Source organism: Platalea leucorodia (assembly GCF_965183815.1).
Source record: "Platalea leucorodia genome assembly, chromosome: 13".
NCBI classification, from domain to species: Eukaryota; Metazoa; Chordata; class Aves; order Pelecaniformes; family Threskiornithidae; genus Platalea; species Platalea leucorodia.
The window spans coordinates 17,190,647-17,202,826 of NC_138835.1; the positions used below are offsets into that span (position 1 = coordinate 17,190,647).

General features: G+C 67.6%; 2 protein-coding genes across 3 annotated transcripts; one reads left to right on the top strand and one right to left on the bottom strand.

Moving 5' to 3' along the window:
• The first annotated feature begins 1,852 nt into the window (after positions 1-1,852).
• On the top strand, positions 1,853-6,402 carry CTSA (cathepsin A). Its single transcript, XM_082325623.1, has 15 exons — positions 1,853-1,963; positions 2,132-2,289; positions 2,387-2,498; positions 2,611-2,661; positions 2,914-3,000; positions 3,105-3,260; positions 3,634-3,725; positions 4,009-4,093; positions 4,231-4,322; positions 4,543-4,621; positions 4,767-4,915; positions 4,989-5,064; positions 5,174-5,263; positions 5,399-5,500; positions 5,664-6,402. Exons 1-15 carry the CDS (start codon positions 1,913-1,915, stop codon positions 5,745-5,747), a joined length of 1,464 nt encoding a protein of 487 aa, XP_082181749.1. The 5' UTR covers positions 1,853-1,912; the 3' UTR covers positions 5,748-6,402.
• A 293-nt stretch (positions 6,403-6,695) lies between these two features.
• PLTP (phospholipid transfer protein) lies at positions 6,696-11,713 on the bottom strand. 2 transcript variants are annotated; one of them, XM_082325647.1, is made up of 16 exons: positions 11,129-11,713; positions 10,340-10,455; positions 10,041-10,140; positions 9,833-9,961; positions 9,523-9,678; positions 9,267-9,330; positions 9,081-9,144; positions 8,867-8,958; positions 8,552-8,728; positions 8,310-8,369; positions 8,047-8,208; positions 7,759-7,826; positions 7,634-7,676; positions 7,373-7,436; positions 7,209-7,285; positions 6,696-7,094 (listed from the first exon to the last, which is right to left on the bottom strand). In XM_082325647.1, exons 2-16 carry the CDS (start codon positions 10,446-10,448, stop codon positions 6,954-6,956), a joined length of 1,506 nt encoding a protein of 501 aa, XP_082181773.1. In that variant the 5' UTR covers positions 10,449-10,455; positions 11,129-11,713; the 3' UTR covers positions 6,696-6,953. The 2 variants fall into 2 exon arrangements, with proteins under 2 accessions (XP_082181773.1, XP_082181772.1); XM_082325646.1 differs by having other exon boundaries at positions 8,552-8,958.
• Between the last annotated feature and the right edge of the window lie 467 nt (positions 11,714-12,180).

The window sequence follows — 12,180 nt, forward strand, 5'->3', positions numbered from 1 at the left end:
GTACCCAGCAGTGCCCGGCTGTACCCGGCAGTGCCCAGTGATGCTGGCAGTGCCCGGCTGTACATGGCGGTGCCCGGCTGTACCCGGCGGTGCCCAGTGATGCTGGCAGTGCACGGCTGTACTCAGCAATGCCTGGCGGTGCCCAGTGATGCTGGCAGTGCCCGGCTGTACATGGCGGTGCCCGGCTGTACCCGGCGGTGCCCAGTGATGCTGGCAGTGCCTGGCTGTACCCAGCAGTGCCCGGCTGTACCCAGCGGTGCCCAGTGATGCTGGCAGTGCCCGGCTGTACATGGCGGTGCCCGGCTGTACCCGGCGGTGCCCAGTGATGCTGGCAGTGCCCGGCTGTACATGGCGGTGCCCGGCTGTACCCAGCGGTGCCCAGTGATGCTGGCAGTGCCCGGCTGTACCCAGCAGTGCCCGGCTGTACCCAGCGGTGCCCAGTGATGCTGGCAGTGCCCGGCTGTACCCAGCAGTGCCCGGCTGTACCCGGCGGTGCCCAGTGATGCTGGCAGTGCCCGGCTGTACCCAGCAGTGCCCGGCTGTACCCGGCGGTGCCTGGCTGCACCCGCTGTGCCCGGCTGTACATGGCGGTGCCCGGCTGTACCCGGCGGTGCCCAGTGATGCTGGCAGTGCACGGCTGTACTCAGCAATGCCTGGCGGTGCCCAGTGATGCTGGCAGTGCCCGGCTGTACATGGCGGTGCCCGGCTGTACCCGGCGGTGCCCAGTGATGCTGGCAGTGCCTGGCTGTACCCAGCAGTGCCCGGCTGTACCCAGCGGTGCCCAGTGATGCTGGCAGTGCCCGGCTGTACATGGCGGTGCCCGGCTGTACCCGGCGGTGCCCAGTGATGCTGGCAGTGCCCGGCTGTACCCAGCAGTGCCCGGCTGTACCCAGCGGTGCCCAGTGATGCTGGCAGTGCCCGGCTGTACTCAGCAATGCCTGGCGGTGCCCAGTGATGCTGGCAGTGCCCGGCTGTACTCAGCAATGCCTGGCGGTGCCCAGTGATGCTGGCAGTGCCCGGCTGTACCCAGCAGTGCCCGGCTGTACCCGGCGGTGCCCAGTGATGCTGGCAGTGCCCGGCTGTACCCAGCAGTGCCCGGCTGTACCCGGCGGTGCCTGGCTGCACCCGCTGTGCCCGGCTGTACATGGCGGTGCCCGGCTGTACCCGGCGGTGCCCAGTGATGCTGGCAGTGCACGGCTGTACTCAGCAATGCCTGGCGGTGCCCAGTGATGCTGGCAGTGCCCGGCTGTACATGGCGGTGCCCGGCTGTACCCGGCGGTGCCCAGTGATGCTGGCAGTGCCTGGCTGTACCCAGCAGTGCCCAGCTGTACCCAGCGGTGCCCAGTGATGCTGGCAGTGCCCGGCTGTACATGGCGGTGCCCGGCTGTACCCGGCGGTGCCCAGTGATGCTGGCAGTGCCCGGCTGTACCCAGCAGTGCCCGGCTGTACCCAGCGGTGCCCAGTGATGCTGGCAGTGCCCGGCTGTACCCAGCAGTGCCCGGCTGTACCCGGCGGTGCCCGGCTGCACCCGCTGTGCCCGGCGGCACCCGGCGGTGCCTGGCTGTACCCAGCGGTGCCCGGTGGCACCCAGCTGTACCCGGCGGTGCCCATCTGTGCCCGGCAGCGCCCGGCGGTGCCCGTCGATGGCCGCGCCCCCGCCGCCGGCGGCCGAGGGCTCCGCCGGCCCCGCTCCCCGCTCCCTCCCGTGCCAGGGCCCCGCTCCTGCCCGGCGGCCCGGGGCCGGGCCCCCCCGCCGCGGCCCCCCCGCTCCGGCCCCGCGGGTCGCGGACGGAGCCGGTCCCACGTGCGCGCGCGGGACCGGGGCAGGACCGGCCGCTCCCGGGGCGCTGATTGGCCGCCGCGAGGCCCCGCCCCGCTCACGTGAGCACCGGAGGTCATATGGGCGGGTGTCATGTGCCCGCCGGGACCGCCGCCTGCGGGAGCCGCGCCGGGAGCGGCCGGGGTCAGCGCGACGCGACGGGACGGGGCCGGGGCCGGGGCCGGGGCCGGCGGGGGGGAGCGGGCCGAGGCGGGGGCGGCCGGGGCCGGGCCGGGGCGGGTGGGGGGCGCTGCTGGGGCCGCGGCCGTTCCCGGCGAGCAGCGCCCCGAGCTCCCCTCCCGCCCCCCGCAGATGGGGCTGGTGCTGCTGTGCGCGCTGCTGCTGGGGCTGAGCCAGGCCGCCCCCCCGGGCCACGAGGTGACCTTCCTGCCGGGGCTGGCCAAGCAGCCCTCCTTCCGGCACTTCTCGGGCTACCTGTGCGCCGGGCCGGGCAAGCTCCTGCACTACTGGTAGGTGGGGCCGCGCCGGTACCGGGGCTGGGGCCGGGCCGCGCCCGAGCGGGCGGGATGGGGGCCCGGCCGGGCACTGAGGGCCGTGCGTCCGCAGGTTCGTGGAGGCCCAGAGCAACCCCCAGAGCAGCCCCCTGGTGCTGTGGCTGAACGGGGGCCCCGGCTGCAGCTCCATGGAGGGCTTCCTGAAGGAGCACGGCCCCTTCCTGGTCAGTAGTCGCGTACGTCCCACGGCTCGGGGCTGGCAGGCTGCATGGCACAAGCCATCCCGCTGCGGCCGGCTTGGTTGTGCCCGTCGGTCACTGCCTTCTGCTTCCCCAGATCCAGCCTGATGGCATCACGCTGAAGTACAACGACTACGCCTGGAACAAGGTAGGGGCGCAGGCGCTGCAGCCCTCCACGGCTGTGGGGAGAGGGTGGCCCCTGGGCAGGCCCCCCTGCCCAGCACGCCCTCCTCTCAAGTCCGCTGTCGAGCAGGGCAGGAATGTGCCCCCCGCCCAGCACAGCCCTGGGGCGGGCCAGGCACCCGCAGGCGCTGCTACCGGCGAGGCTAGCAGCCCTGTGCCTCCCCGCGCCGGGAGGGGGGGACTCGCCTGATCTCCAGCTCCTCTGCTGTCCCTGCAGATTGCCAACGTGCTCTACCTGGAGTCCCCCGCTGGTGTCGGCTTCTCCTACTCCAAGGACAAGAAGTATGCCACGAACGACACCGAGGCGAGTGGCCCGGGCTGCTGGGAGGGACCTGCCTCCTGCCTGCCCCAGCCTGGGCGCTGGCGGTCCTGCCTCGCTGCCTGACCCCTGCCTCCTCCTGCCTGCAGGTCGCTCACAACAACTACCTGGCACTGAAGGATTTTCTCCGGCTCTTCCCTGAGTACTCCAAGAATGATCTCTTCCTCACAGGGGAGAGCTACGGGGGGGTCTACATCCCCACGCTGGCAGAGTGGGTGATGCAGGACCCCAGTCTCAACCTGAAGGTGAGAAGCTGGGCTCTGCCGCTGGCCTGGGCTGGGCCGGGGAGCAGGGGGCTTGGCACGGCCTCGCTGGGGCTCTCGAGCGGTACTGGGGTGGGGACCGGCTGCGCAGCCAGCGTGCGGGGCCCCCTCTGGGGCGTAGGGTGGGTCTGGCCCCGTGGCCTTTCATCTTCTGGGGCGCTGGCAGCGGCTGCTGGCGGACGTGTCTGTCCTCGCCGAGCGGGACCAGGGGAGCGTTCTCAGGCACCCCCGACCCTTCCTGTTCCCTCTGCGGAGTAAACAGTGCCGCATCTGCTTCCTGCCTGCTGCTGCTGCTGCCGCGGCTGCCCTGCAGGGAGCTGGAGCACAACAGAGTTGTTTTCTTCTTGCCTCACAGGGTATTGCTGTAGGAAATGGCCTCTCCTCGTACGAGATCAACGATAACTCCCTGGTTTACTTTGCCTATTACCACGGCCTGCTGGGGACCGAGTAAGAGGAGAGGGAGTGCTGCCGCTAGATGTGCCGTCCCTGTGCAAGCAGGACAGGGGCACGGCCTGGGACGGGGCTGGCTGGGTCGGTGCTGTGGGGGACAAGGGAAGCTCCTGGCCTGACTTGGGCAGCACATTTGTTCATAGAGTGCACACGGGCCGAGCCACACGCTGTGTGGCCGCAGGGCGGGGAGCCTGCAGCGCGGCTGTGGCCACGGCCGCTGGTTTTGTGTCGGTGCTGCCATCTGGGCAGTGCAGTCTAGTCCCCTGGTCTCTGCCTGCAGGCTGTGGAGGGACTTGCAGGCCTTTTGCTGCTCCCAGGGGAAGTGCAATTTCCACGACAACTCGAACCTGAACTGCACGCTCAAGGTGAGGGAAGCCAGAGCCCCCGAGCACGTGCCCTGCGCTGGTGTCTGTGAGCAGCACCCACCCGCCTGGCTCTGGATGGGCCCACGGTCCCTCAAGCGTCCTGCTGAGTCCCAAACCCTTCTTGTGGCTCGTTGCAGATGGGCGAAACGATTCAGATCATAGAGGAGTCCGGCCTCAACATCTACAACCTCTATGCCCCATGTGATGGCGGTGTCCCTGGGAGCATGAGGTGAGAGTGGCCCCAGGGGAGACAAGTCTCCGGTCACAAGCTTGCTTTAGTTTGCAGCATGTGGGGTCCCGGCTGGCAGAGGGACACGGTGGGCTGGGCAGGGGTCCCTCTGGGACAGGTGGACCATGTCTGGCTGCTATTGAGGACTCCCCCACGGAGGACCCTGAGCCCTTGTTCCTCCAGAGCTTTCAGCCTGTCCCCGTGCCGGTTCTGGCTGCAGGTACGAGGGTGACTATCTCATCACACACGACCTGGGCAACTCCTTCATCCGGATGCCGATGAGGTTCTCCTGGCGGCAGGTGAGCCTGGGCGCCCGTGCCACCAGGCTGTGAGCATCCTCTGCCCGGCCAGCGGCGCTGCCTGTGGGCAGGAGCAGGCAGAAGCTGCTCCCGTGGGGCACCACCAGGTGCTGCTGTGGCAGGGACTCTCCCAACTCTCTCCCAGAACCTGTTCCGGATGCCGGTAGCCCGAAAGAAGGTCCGGATGGACCCTCCCTGCACGAACTCCACAGCCCCCAGCGTGTATCTGAACTCCCCGGAGGTGAGGAAGGCTCTCCACATCTCCCCTGAGGCCCCGGAGTGGCAGGTGTGCAGGTGAGCAAGCTCCAGGCAGGGAGGGACCATCGCGAGCCTGACCAGCCGTGTGATGCCAATGCTTCCTCTGCAGCTTTGAGGTGAACCGCAGCTACAAGCGCCTGTACATGCAGATGAACGACCAGTACCTGAAGCTGCTCGGAGCCACAGTGCGTGCGGGGAAACCCACTGGGCCCTGGGACCGGCTCTGCCAAACCGGCCTCCTGCCTGGCCGGGGCTACTGCCCTGCGGAGCGCTCACCCTCCTTCTGCTCTGCAGAAATACCGGATCCTGGTGTACAACGGGGACGTCGACATGGCCTGCAACTTCCTCGGGGATGAGTGGTTTGTGGACTCCCTGTGCCAGAAGGTAACTGGGCAGGGCAGGGCCTGGACCAGGCTGGTCGCCAGCTGCGTGCTGGGGCCGGCTGCGGCGAGAGCGCGGGCAGGGCTGGCCACCTGCCTCGGGCAGCTGGGGCACTGAGGGCGCTGCTGCCGGTCCCAGGTGCAGGTGGCTCGGCGGCCCTGGCTCTACACTGAAAGAGGCGAGAACCAGATCGGGGGCTTCGTGAAGGAATTTACCAACATCGCCTTCCTCACCGTCAAGGTAGGGCTGAGGGCGTCCAGGAGACAGGGACAGAGCTGCTGGCCACGGCGCAGGCGGCGTACCAGGCGCCGGTGCTGCGGTCAGAGCAGGGCAGTGCTGGCTGGGCTGCAGGCAGCAGCAGCCCCACGGCCAGGACTGACCTCCTGCTGCCTGTTTCCCGCAGGGAGCTGGCCACATGGTGCCCACGGACCGGCCGCTCGCTGCCTTCACCATGTTCAGCCGCTTCATTAAAAATGAGCCTTATTAGGAGCTGCGGAGACAGTGCCTGGCGCCCCGGCCGCCCTTACCACCCGGCACCTCCCGCGCAGCCTGTCCTCGCTGCTGCTCAGCTGCGCCCAGGCTCCCTGCGCCATGAAACAAGTCGCTCCTGCAGCGGTGGGGCTCCCTGCTCCAGCCCAGGGGCTCTGCCCAGCCCTGCAGGACGGTGCCCAGCTGGGCAGGGTGGAGGATGGGGCTGGCTGCGGTGGGTGGGGGGCGAGGAGTCCCAGGGGCTCTGTCCTTGCTGGGTGAGGAGTCGTGCCCCTGCTGCAGCCGCCTCCTCGCTTGTGGCTTCCTGTCTGGCCTCCTCCCTGTCTGGGCAGGCAGCTACTTCCCTCCTGGGAAGGGAGCAATCCCCACCACTTCCCTCTGCCCCACAGCCCCTGCACGCACACCGCCCTGGGCAGGCTCCGAGGCAGCTGCCCCCTGCCAGGAAAGCACAGTTCACGTGGCAGCTGGGCGCTGCTCCCTCAGGGAATTTCTGCTCCCCTCTAAACTGCTCCTACATCTGATCCCGGTGAAGGAGGCTTACCATGAAGACAATCCCACCACCCGCTCGCTGCCTGGGGCACGCAGTGCTTTTGGGAACTCGCAATAAACTCTCTGAACAAGGTGGTTCTGCTCCTCATTGCCCAGCTCCTTGCACCGCTCTGCTACCCCACCACTTTGCTTTCCTTTGCTCTCTGCGGAGCACCACTACGCACCAAGGATCCAGCCAAGGTGAGTGCTGATGCGCCGTGCCGGTGAGCCGGGGCCTGTGGTCTGTGCCCCCCTCTCTGCAGGGGGTCGCTGAGGCCTGGAGACAACCCACCCGCAAGAGCAGGGAAAGCGCAGTTGCTCCGAGCTCGCTGCCGCTGTTCTGTGTCTGCCTGCCGAGTACCTGAGCCGGGGGAGCGGTGCTCTCTGCCCCCGTCCCCGTCTCCCCACGTGCTGGCAGCCGTGCGGTCCGGTGCGGGCACATCCTCCAAGCAATGAGGCCGCATGGGTTGGAGTCGAGTCGTTTATTAGTGTAATGAGAAGGGGTGCAGCAGGGGTTCCCAGAGCGGCTGTCTCCACCTTGCTGCTACCCACCCGGGCACGGGCGCCCTGCAGGACGTGCCAGTGGTACGAGGGAAGCTGCTTCCTACCTACAGTCTATGGGTCCAGCCCGGGGTCTGCCCTCGGTCCGGGGTGAAGGAACGAGTCGGGGGAAGAGCTAGAGCTGGCGGGGGTCCACGCTGGGCTCTGCAGGCCTTGAGCTGGGGTAGGCGGGGGCGGTAGGGGCCGAGCGGTATTTCTCAATCACTTCCCGCAGCCCCTTGGAGAAGTGGAGATCAGCTCCCACCGTGAGAAATCCCTGCGAAGGAGAAGAGGATTAGCGTGAGGCTGGGTGGGACTGCGCCCTGCCCCAGCAGGACGTGGTCCCTGCGCCCGCTGCGGGGGCCCGGGCTGTCCCCATCCTGCCGCGTACCGCGTGGTTGGTGACCACCTCCTTGGTGAAGTCCATGCCTTCTGGCAGCGGGATCTGCACCCCCTTTTTAGTCCTCTCTGCAGGGAGGGAGAGATGCAGTGAAGCCGAGTCCCACCGTGCCCCTGCCCCAAGCCCAGCTGTGTGCGGGCAGCAGTGGTGCCTACCGTTAATGATGGGCATGATTGTCAGCTGCAGCAGGGTCTTCAGTGGGGCCTGCAGCGAGAACAGCTGGGGAGAGAGGAGCGCGGGTGAGCGTGCCACAGCAGCAGCAGACCTGCCTGCCTGGGCAGGGCACGCCTGCACTGGGACCGGGCGGGCTAGAAGGGGTGTGCTGCGATGTGCGGCCCCTCCCCAAGCCTGCCCCGTGCTGTGGCTGGGGACTAGCACGGAGGCTGGGCCCCCGGGGCTGGCGCAGGTCTGCTCACCGCTAGCGACTCCAGCGCAGACTGCTTGGAGTAGATGCGAAACCTGCAGGGGAGAAAGCAGCCGTCAGTGGGGCGCGGAGGGGACCTTCTCCACAGCCTCCGCAGGACCCCTGCACGGGCCGTACCGTCGCAGGTCCAGCTGCACACGCAGCGCCTTCCCCTGCAGAAACACCTTGGCGCTCAGCTTTGTTTCCTAGGGAGAGAGAAGGCTGAATCGCAGCCCTGCTGTGCCCGCTGCGGGCAGGCAGCTGGCCAGGCTGGCTGCTCCTCTTGCTCCAGGGGCCCAGCTGTGCCTCTGCTTTGGGACACCAGAGCCTTCCCACGTTGGGCGGGAAACGCTCTCCCCCTGCGCGCTGGGGTGGCTGCACAGGGGCCCGGCCACACGCGCCCCTCCCGGCCAGCGCCCTGCTCACCATGGCCATGCTGGAGAGCTGGACGGCGGGGCGGCCCGGGGGCACCAGCGAGATGTTGAGGAAGGCAGAGACGGAGACGGAGGTGCCCGAGGGTTTGATGATGCAGCGCGGCGGAGCCGACACCTGCAGCACCAGCCGCAGGGGAGCGTCCACAGCAGGGCTCTGGGGAGGGCAGGTGAGGCAGAGGCACGGAGCTGGGCAGGGCTGTGCTCTGCCCCAGGGGCTCCCCTGTGCCTCCCGCCCAGGCCGGGTGCTCCTCTCACCAGCATGAAGATGGTCCCGAAGAAGGTGGCTCTCAGCAAAACCTCCAGGTCCTTGGGCACCTGCAGGGAGGACAAACCACTGGAGGGTAAGCAAGCAGTTGCTGTTGATCCCAGCAGAGCTGCTCCCTGGGTGGCACCTCCTTTGCTCTGCTGGCAGAGCCCAGCCCTCCCTCCTGCCTGGCAGCAGGCCCCTGCCCCCAGAGAGCTGCCTGCGCGTAGCTGGGTGACTTGGCACCGCTTACCTTCTCCCCCTCGAGCTCTATGGCCAGCACGCCCGCCTGGAAGTATGCGTGCATGGCCGAGTCAAAGAAGTACTCGGAGAAGGCAACGTAGACCATGCGCTCGGTCTCCTTGATCACCGGCTCCACCGCGTGGTTCTCCAGCTCCTGGTTCTCTCTTGCACGGGGGAAGAACATGCCCTGGGCCAAGAACAGGAGATGTTTCCGCAGCTGTAGCACAGCCCGCCCTGCTCGCTCTGTGGTGCCCAGCGTGCAGGCTGGCACAGCCGCTCCCACAGGGACGGTAACAGGGTCGGCAGGGCAGGATCCAGTGTTCACCTTGAAGTCTAGGTCGAGGGTGTCTGTGGAGACGGCCGGATCCCGCAGGAGGGAGTAGTCAATCCCGATGTGCTCATCCACATCATTCCGCACTGCCAGGGAAGATGTGCTGTCATGACCAAGCCTGCGGGCTGTCTGGCAGCCTCATGCCCACCCAGCTCTGCCCTCCCCACGGTGAGCGGGGTCTGGTCCCTTCCCCCAGGGCGATGCTCACCCGGCACCGTGTCCAGCAGGGAGTTCAGCAGCACCAGGCTGGCGTGCTCCAGGGACGGGCAGATCTGAAAGGCAAGGGGCTGGGCTAAGAGGGGAATGGGATGAGGACCGGGACCCTCCTCCCGCTGTGGGGCAGGGCAATGCGAGGCTCCCCTGGGCTCCATCTCCCATCTCCACTCGGCCATACCTGCTGGCTGAGGAGGAAGCGCATCCCTGTGACGATGAAGGTGCTCAGGAACTCGTAGACCTTACTGCAGGACACAACAGCAGCTCTGAAGCCGCCTGCCTTTCCCTGCGGCTCCAGCCCTGCCCTCCCTTCCCGTGCAAGCACACAGCCTGGGCTGGGGAAGTCCCGAGGGTGCAGAAAGGGGGACCGGGGAGCCAGGCACAGGCGGAGCTGGCCCGGCAGAGGGACAGGGCTGCTGCGGCAGGGCTGGGTGTACCTGAGTGTGCCGGAGAAGCCTGCGTGCATTCTGGCAATGGAGGCATTGCAGGTAATGTTAGAGATCTTCAGGTGCCCAGCCTCGTCCTTGGCCAGCTGCAGCACTGTGTGGATGTGGACGCCGTCCGCAGAAGCATTGATGGACCCGATGTCATAGCTGGAAGCAAGGACAGCAGATGAGAGGAGCACACAGCTCCTACCAGCTGCAGGGCAGGGCAGCAAGGCACCCCATGGGCACGGCCAGGCAGCGGCTGCGGCCCAGCCGTGGGATAGGCTGGTGCCCGGGGCAGCGCGAGCAGGAGGTAGCTCACAAGAACCAGTAGAGAAGCTGCCTCCGGAAGCGCAGGCTGATGGAGGCGTTGTTGATGTTGAAGACGAGGTGTTGCTGAGGCTGGAAGTGCAGGTCGGAAAATGCCAGCTGCAGGTCCATCACCTTGACCCTTCAAGGGGGAGACAGAGATGGTCAGACGGACAGATGGATGCAGGGAGCCGCGTGTGCGGGGAGCAGGCAGCACTCACTGGCTGATGTTGTAGTGGAACTGCCCCTCCTTCCCGTGCAGGTCCGACACTGTGATGTTCTGCAGCTCCTGCTCCACAAAGCGCAGCCCCTCCTGCTTCACTGCAAAGCAAAGCAAGCCCGGGCTGGCCACAGCCAGGCTGCGCCGCCCTCCCGGCAGCATCGCCCCCAGCCAGCCCCCGGCTCCTCTCCAGCTGCCCCGCGCGCAGGCAGAGCCTTACCCAGGTGCAGACCCCAGGAGCAGCGTCCCAACCTGCCTCTTACCCAGGCCCTGGGAGCAGGGTCCCGTCCAGCCCCTTACCCAGGTCCAGCCCCTTGGAGGTAATGCGGATCCTGCAGCCAGGTGGGCTGTGCGAGGCCGTCACCAGCCAGGGCAGGAGGAAGAGGAGGAGGCAGCTGCCGGCAGCCATCTCGCACCTGAAGGGAGAGAGCAGGGTCAGCAGGGGCTGGCCCAGCGGGCACACGGGGGACACCCGGCCACCCTGGGAGGGAGACGGCTGCTGCCCAACCTGCTTGCAGCCCTGTGGCAGGGGATGGCCCCAGGAACACGCTGCTCCCCCCGAACCCCCCCTCAGTTCTGCCCAGGTCCCCATCGCCTGAACCCCCATGGACCAGCAGCCCACGAGCGGCACAGCTGGGTGCTGCATGCGAGCCCCCAGCAGGGACCCCGCGAGGCCCACAGGGTCTGACGTCCCCTGGGAACACTCGCTCCTGCCGGCGCCAGCAGCGTCCCACCCTGCCCTGAACACACCCAGCTCCCAAAACTGCACGGTGAGGTGCCAGCCCGGCATGTGCTGCTGCAGCGGGGAACCCTACCGCCCCGCAGAGAAGGGAGCCCTCTCCTGTGGGGCTGCCCCCAGCCCTCCAGTGCCCCCCCAGAGATGTCCTGCCTGCCCACACGCTGGGCTGAGATGGGAGCTGGAGCCTGTTCATCCAGCAGCGACAGGCAGGGCTCCCCCCGCAGCATTTTCCCCCAGTTCTCTGCAAGGGAGAGGACGGGGGCCCCTCCTGCCCAGAGCCGCCATCCTTCCCAGGGCTGTGGGGACCCGGGGGCTCGCCTACACAATGCCGGCTCAGTTCGGGTACTTACAGCGAGGCTTGTCCTCGGCTCCCCTGGTGTGGGGAAGCTGAATCACGTGAAGGGAGGCAGGGAGGGAGGGAGAACACCAGTAGCTCCAGGAGTTTCTTTTGAGCTGGCTGAGGTTCCCCTGCCTTTATATATCCCACCAGCTGCCACTCCTTGTGAGCCCACAGCTGGGAGGAGACAGCGGGACAGGGAGGATGCAGGTCCCCGGCACCGAGCCCCCCGCTGCCTGCCCACACAGGCAGGCAGACAGACAGACAGCGGGTTGCTCAGACACCCGGGCTCCAGGCTGAGCCTGCAGCCTTCCTCCCCCACCGCAAACACAGCTCCCCGTGCCCCGCACGCGCAGCCAGGCACCGCGTCCCTGGGCCTCCCCGGCACCGCTCCGCCCTGCGAGGGGCACGCGTGCAAATGGGGTCCGAGGGGTTCGTCATGTCGGGGCGGCCCCCCCAGTCCGTGTTACAAAGCCTCCACCGGTGCCAAGCTCCTGCAGCCGCCCTCTGCCAGCTCCAGCCCCGCTCGCAGCATCTGCGCCAGGGCCGGAGCCCATCACCAGCCCCGTGGCCCCAGGCCGGGCGTGCCAACGGAGGCTGGTTTGTGCCCCTCTGTGACATGAGCCCCAGGCGGAGAAGATGCCAAGGCTGCCGGATCCTTCATGGAGAGAGTGGTCAGGCACTGGCACAGGCTGCCCAGGGAAGTGGGGCAATCACAGTCCCTGGAAGTGTCCAAATAAATGTGTGGATGTGGTGCTTAGGGACACGGTTTAGAGGTGGGCCAGGCAGTTGGATTAATGGTTGGACTCGACAATCTCAGAGGTCCTTTCCAACCTTAACGATTCTGTGATTCTCTGATCCTCAGTGCTGCACCCACAGCCCAGGCCCCTGGCACGAACCGGCAGCTCCGTGTCAGCAGGACGCGCCTTTGCCTAGACTTGCCTGGGTTGTTGCCTGGGCAGGCACTGGGGCTTGTGGCACCGTGACGGCGCTGCCGAAGCGGCCCCAGCAGCGCCCACGCTGCCATCCTGCTCCATCCCGCCCCTGCAATCCCCCCTCACGGGG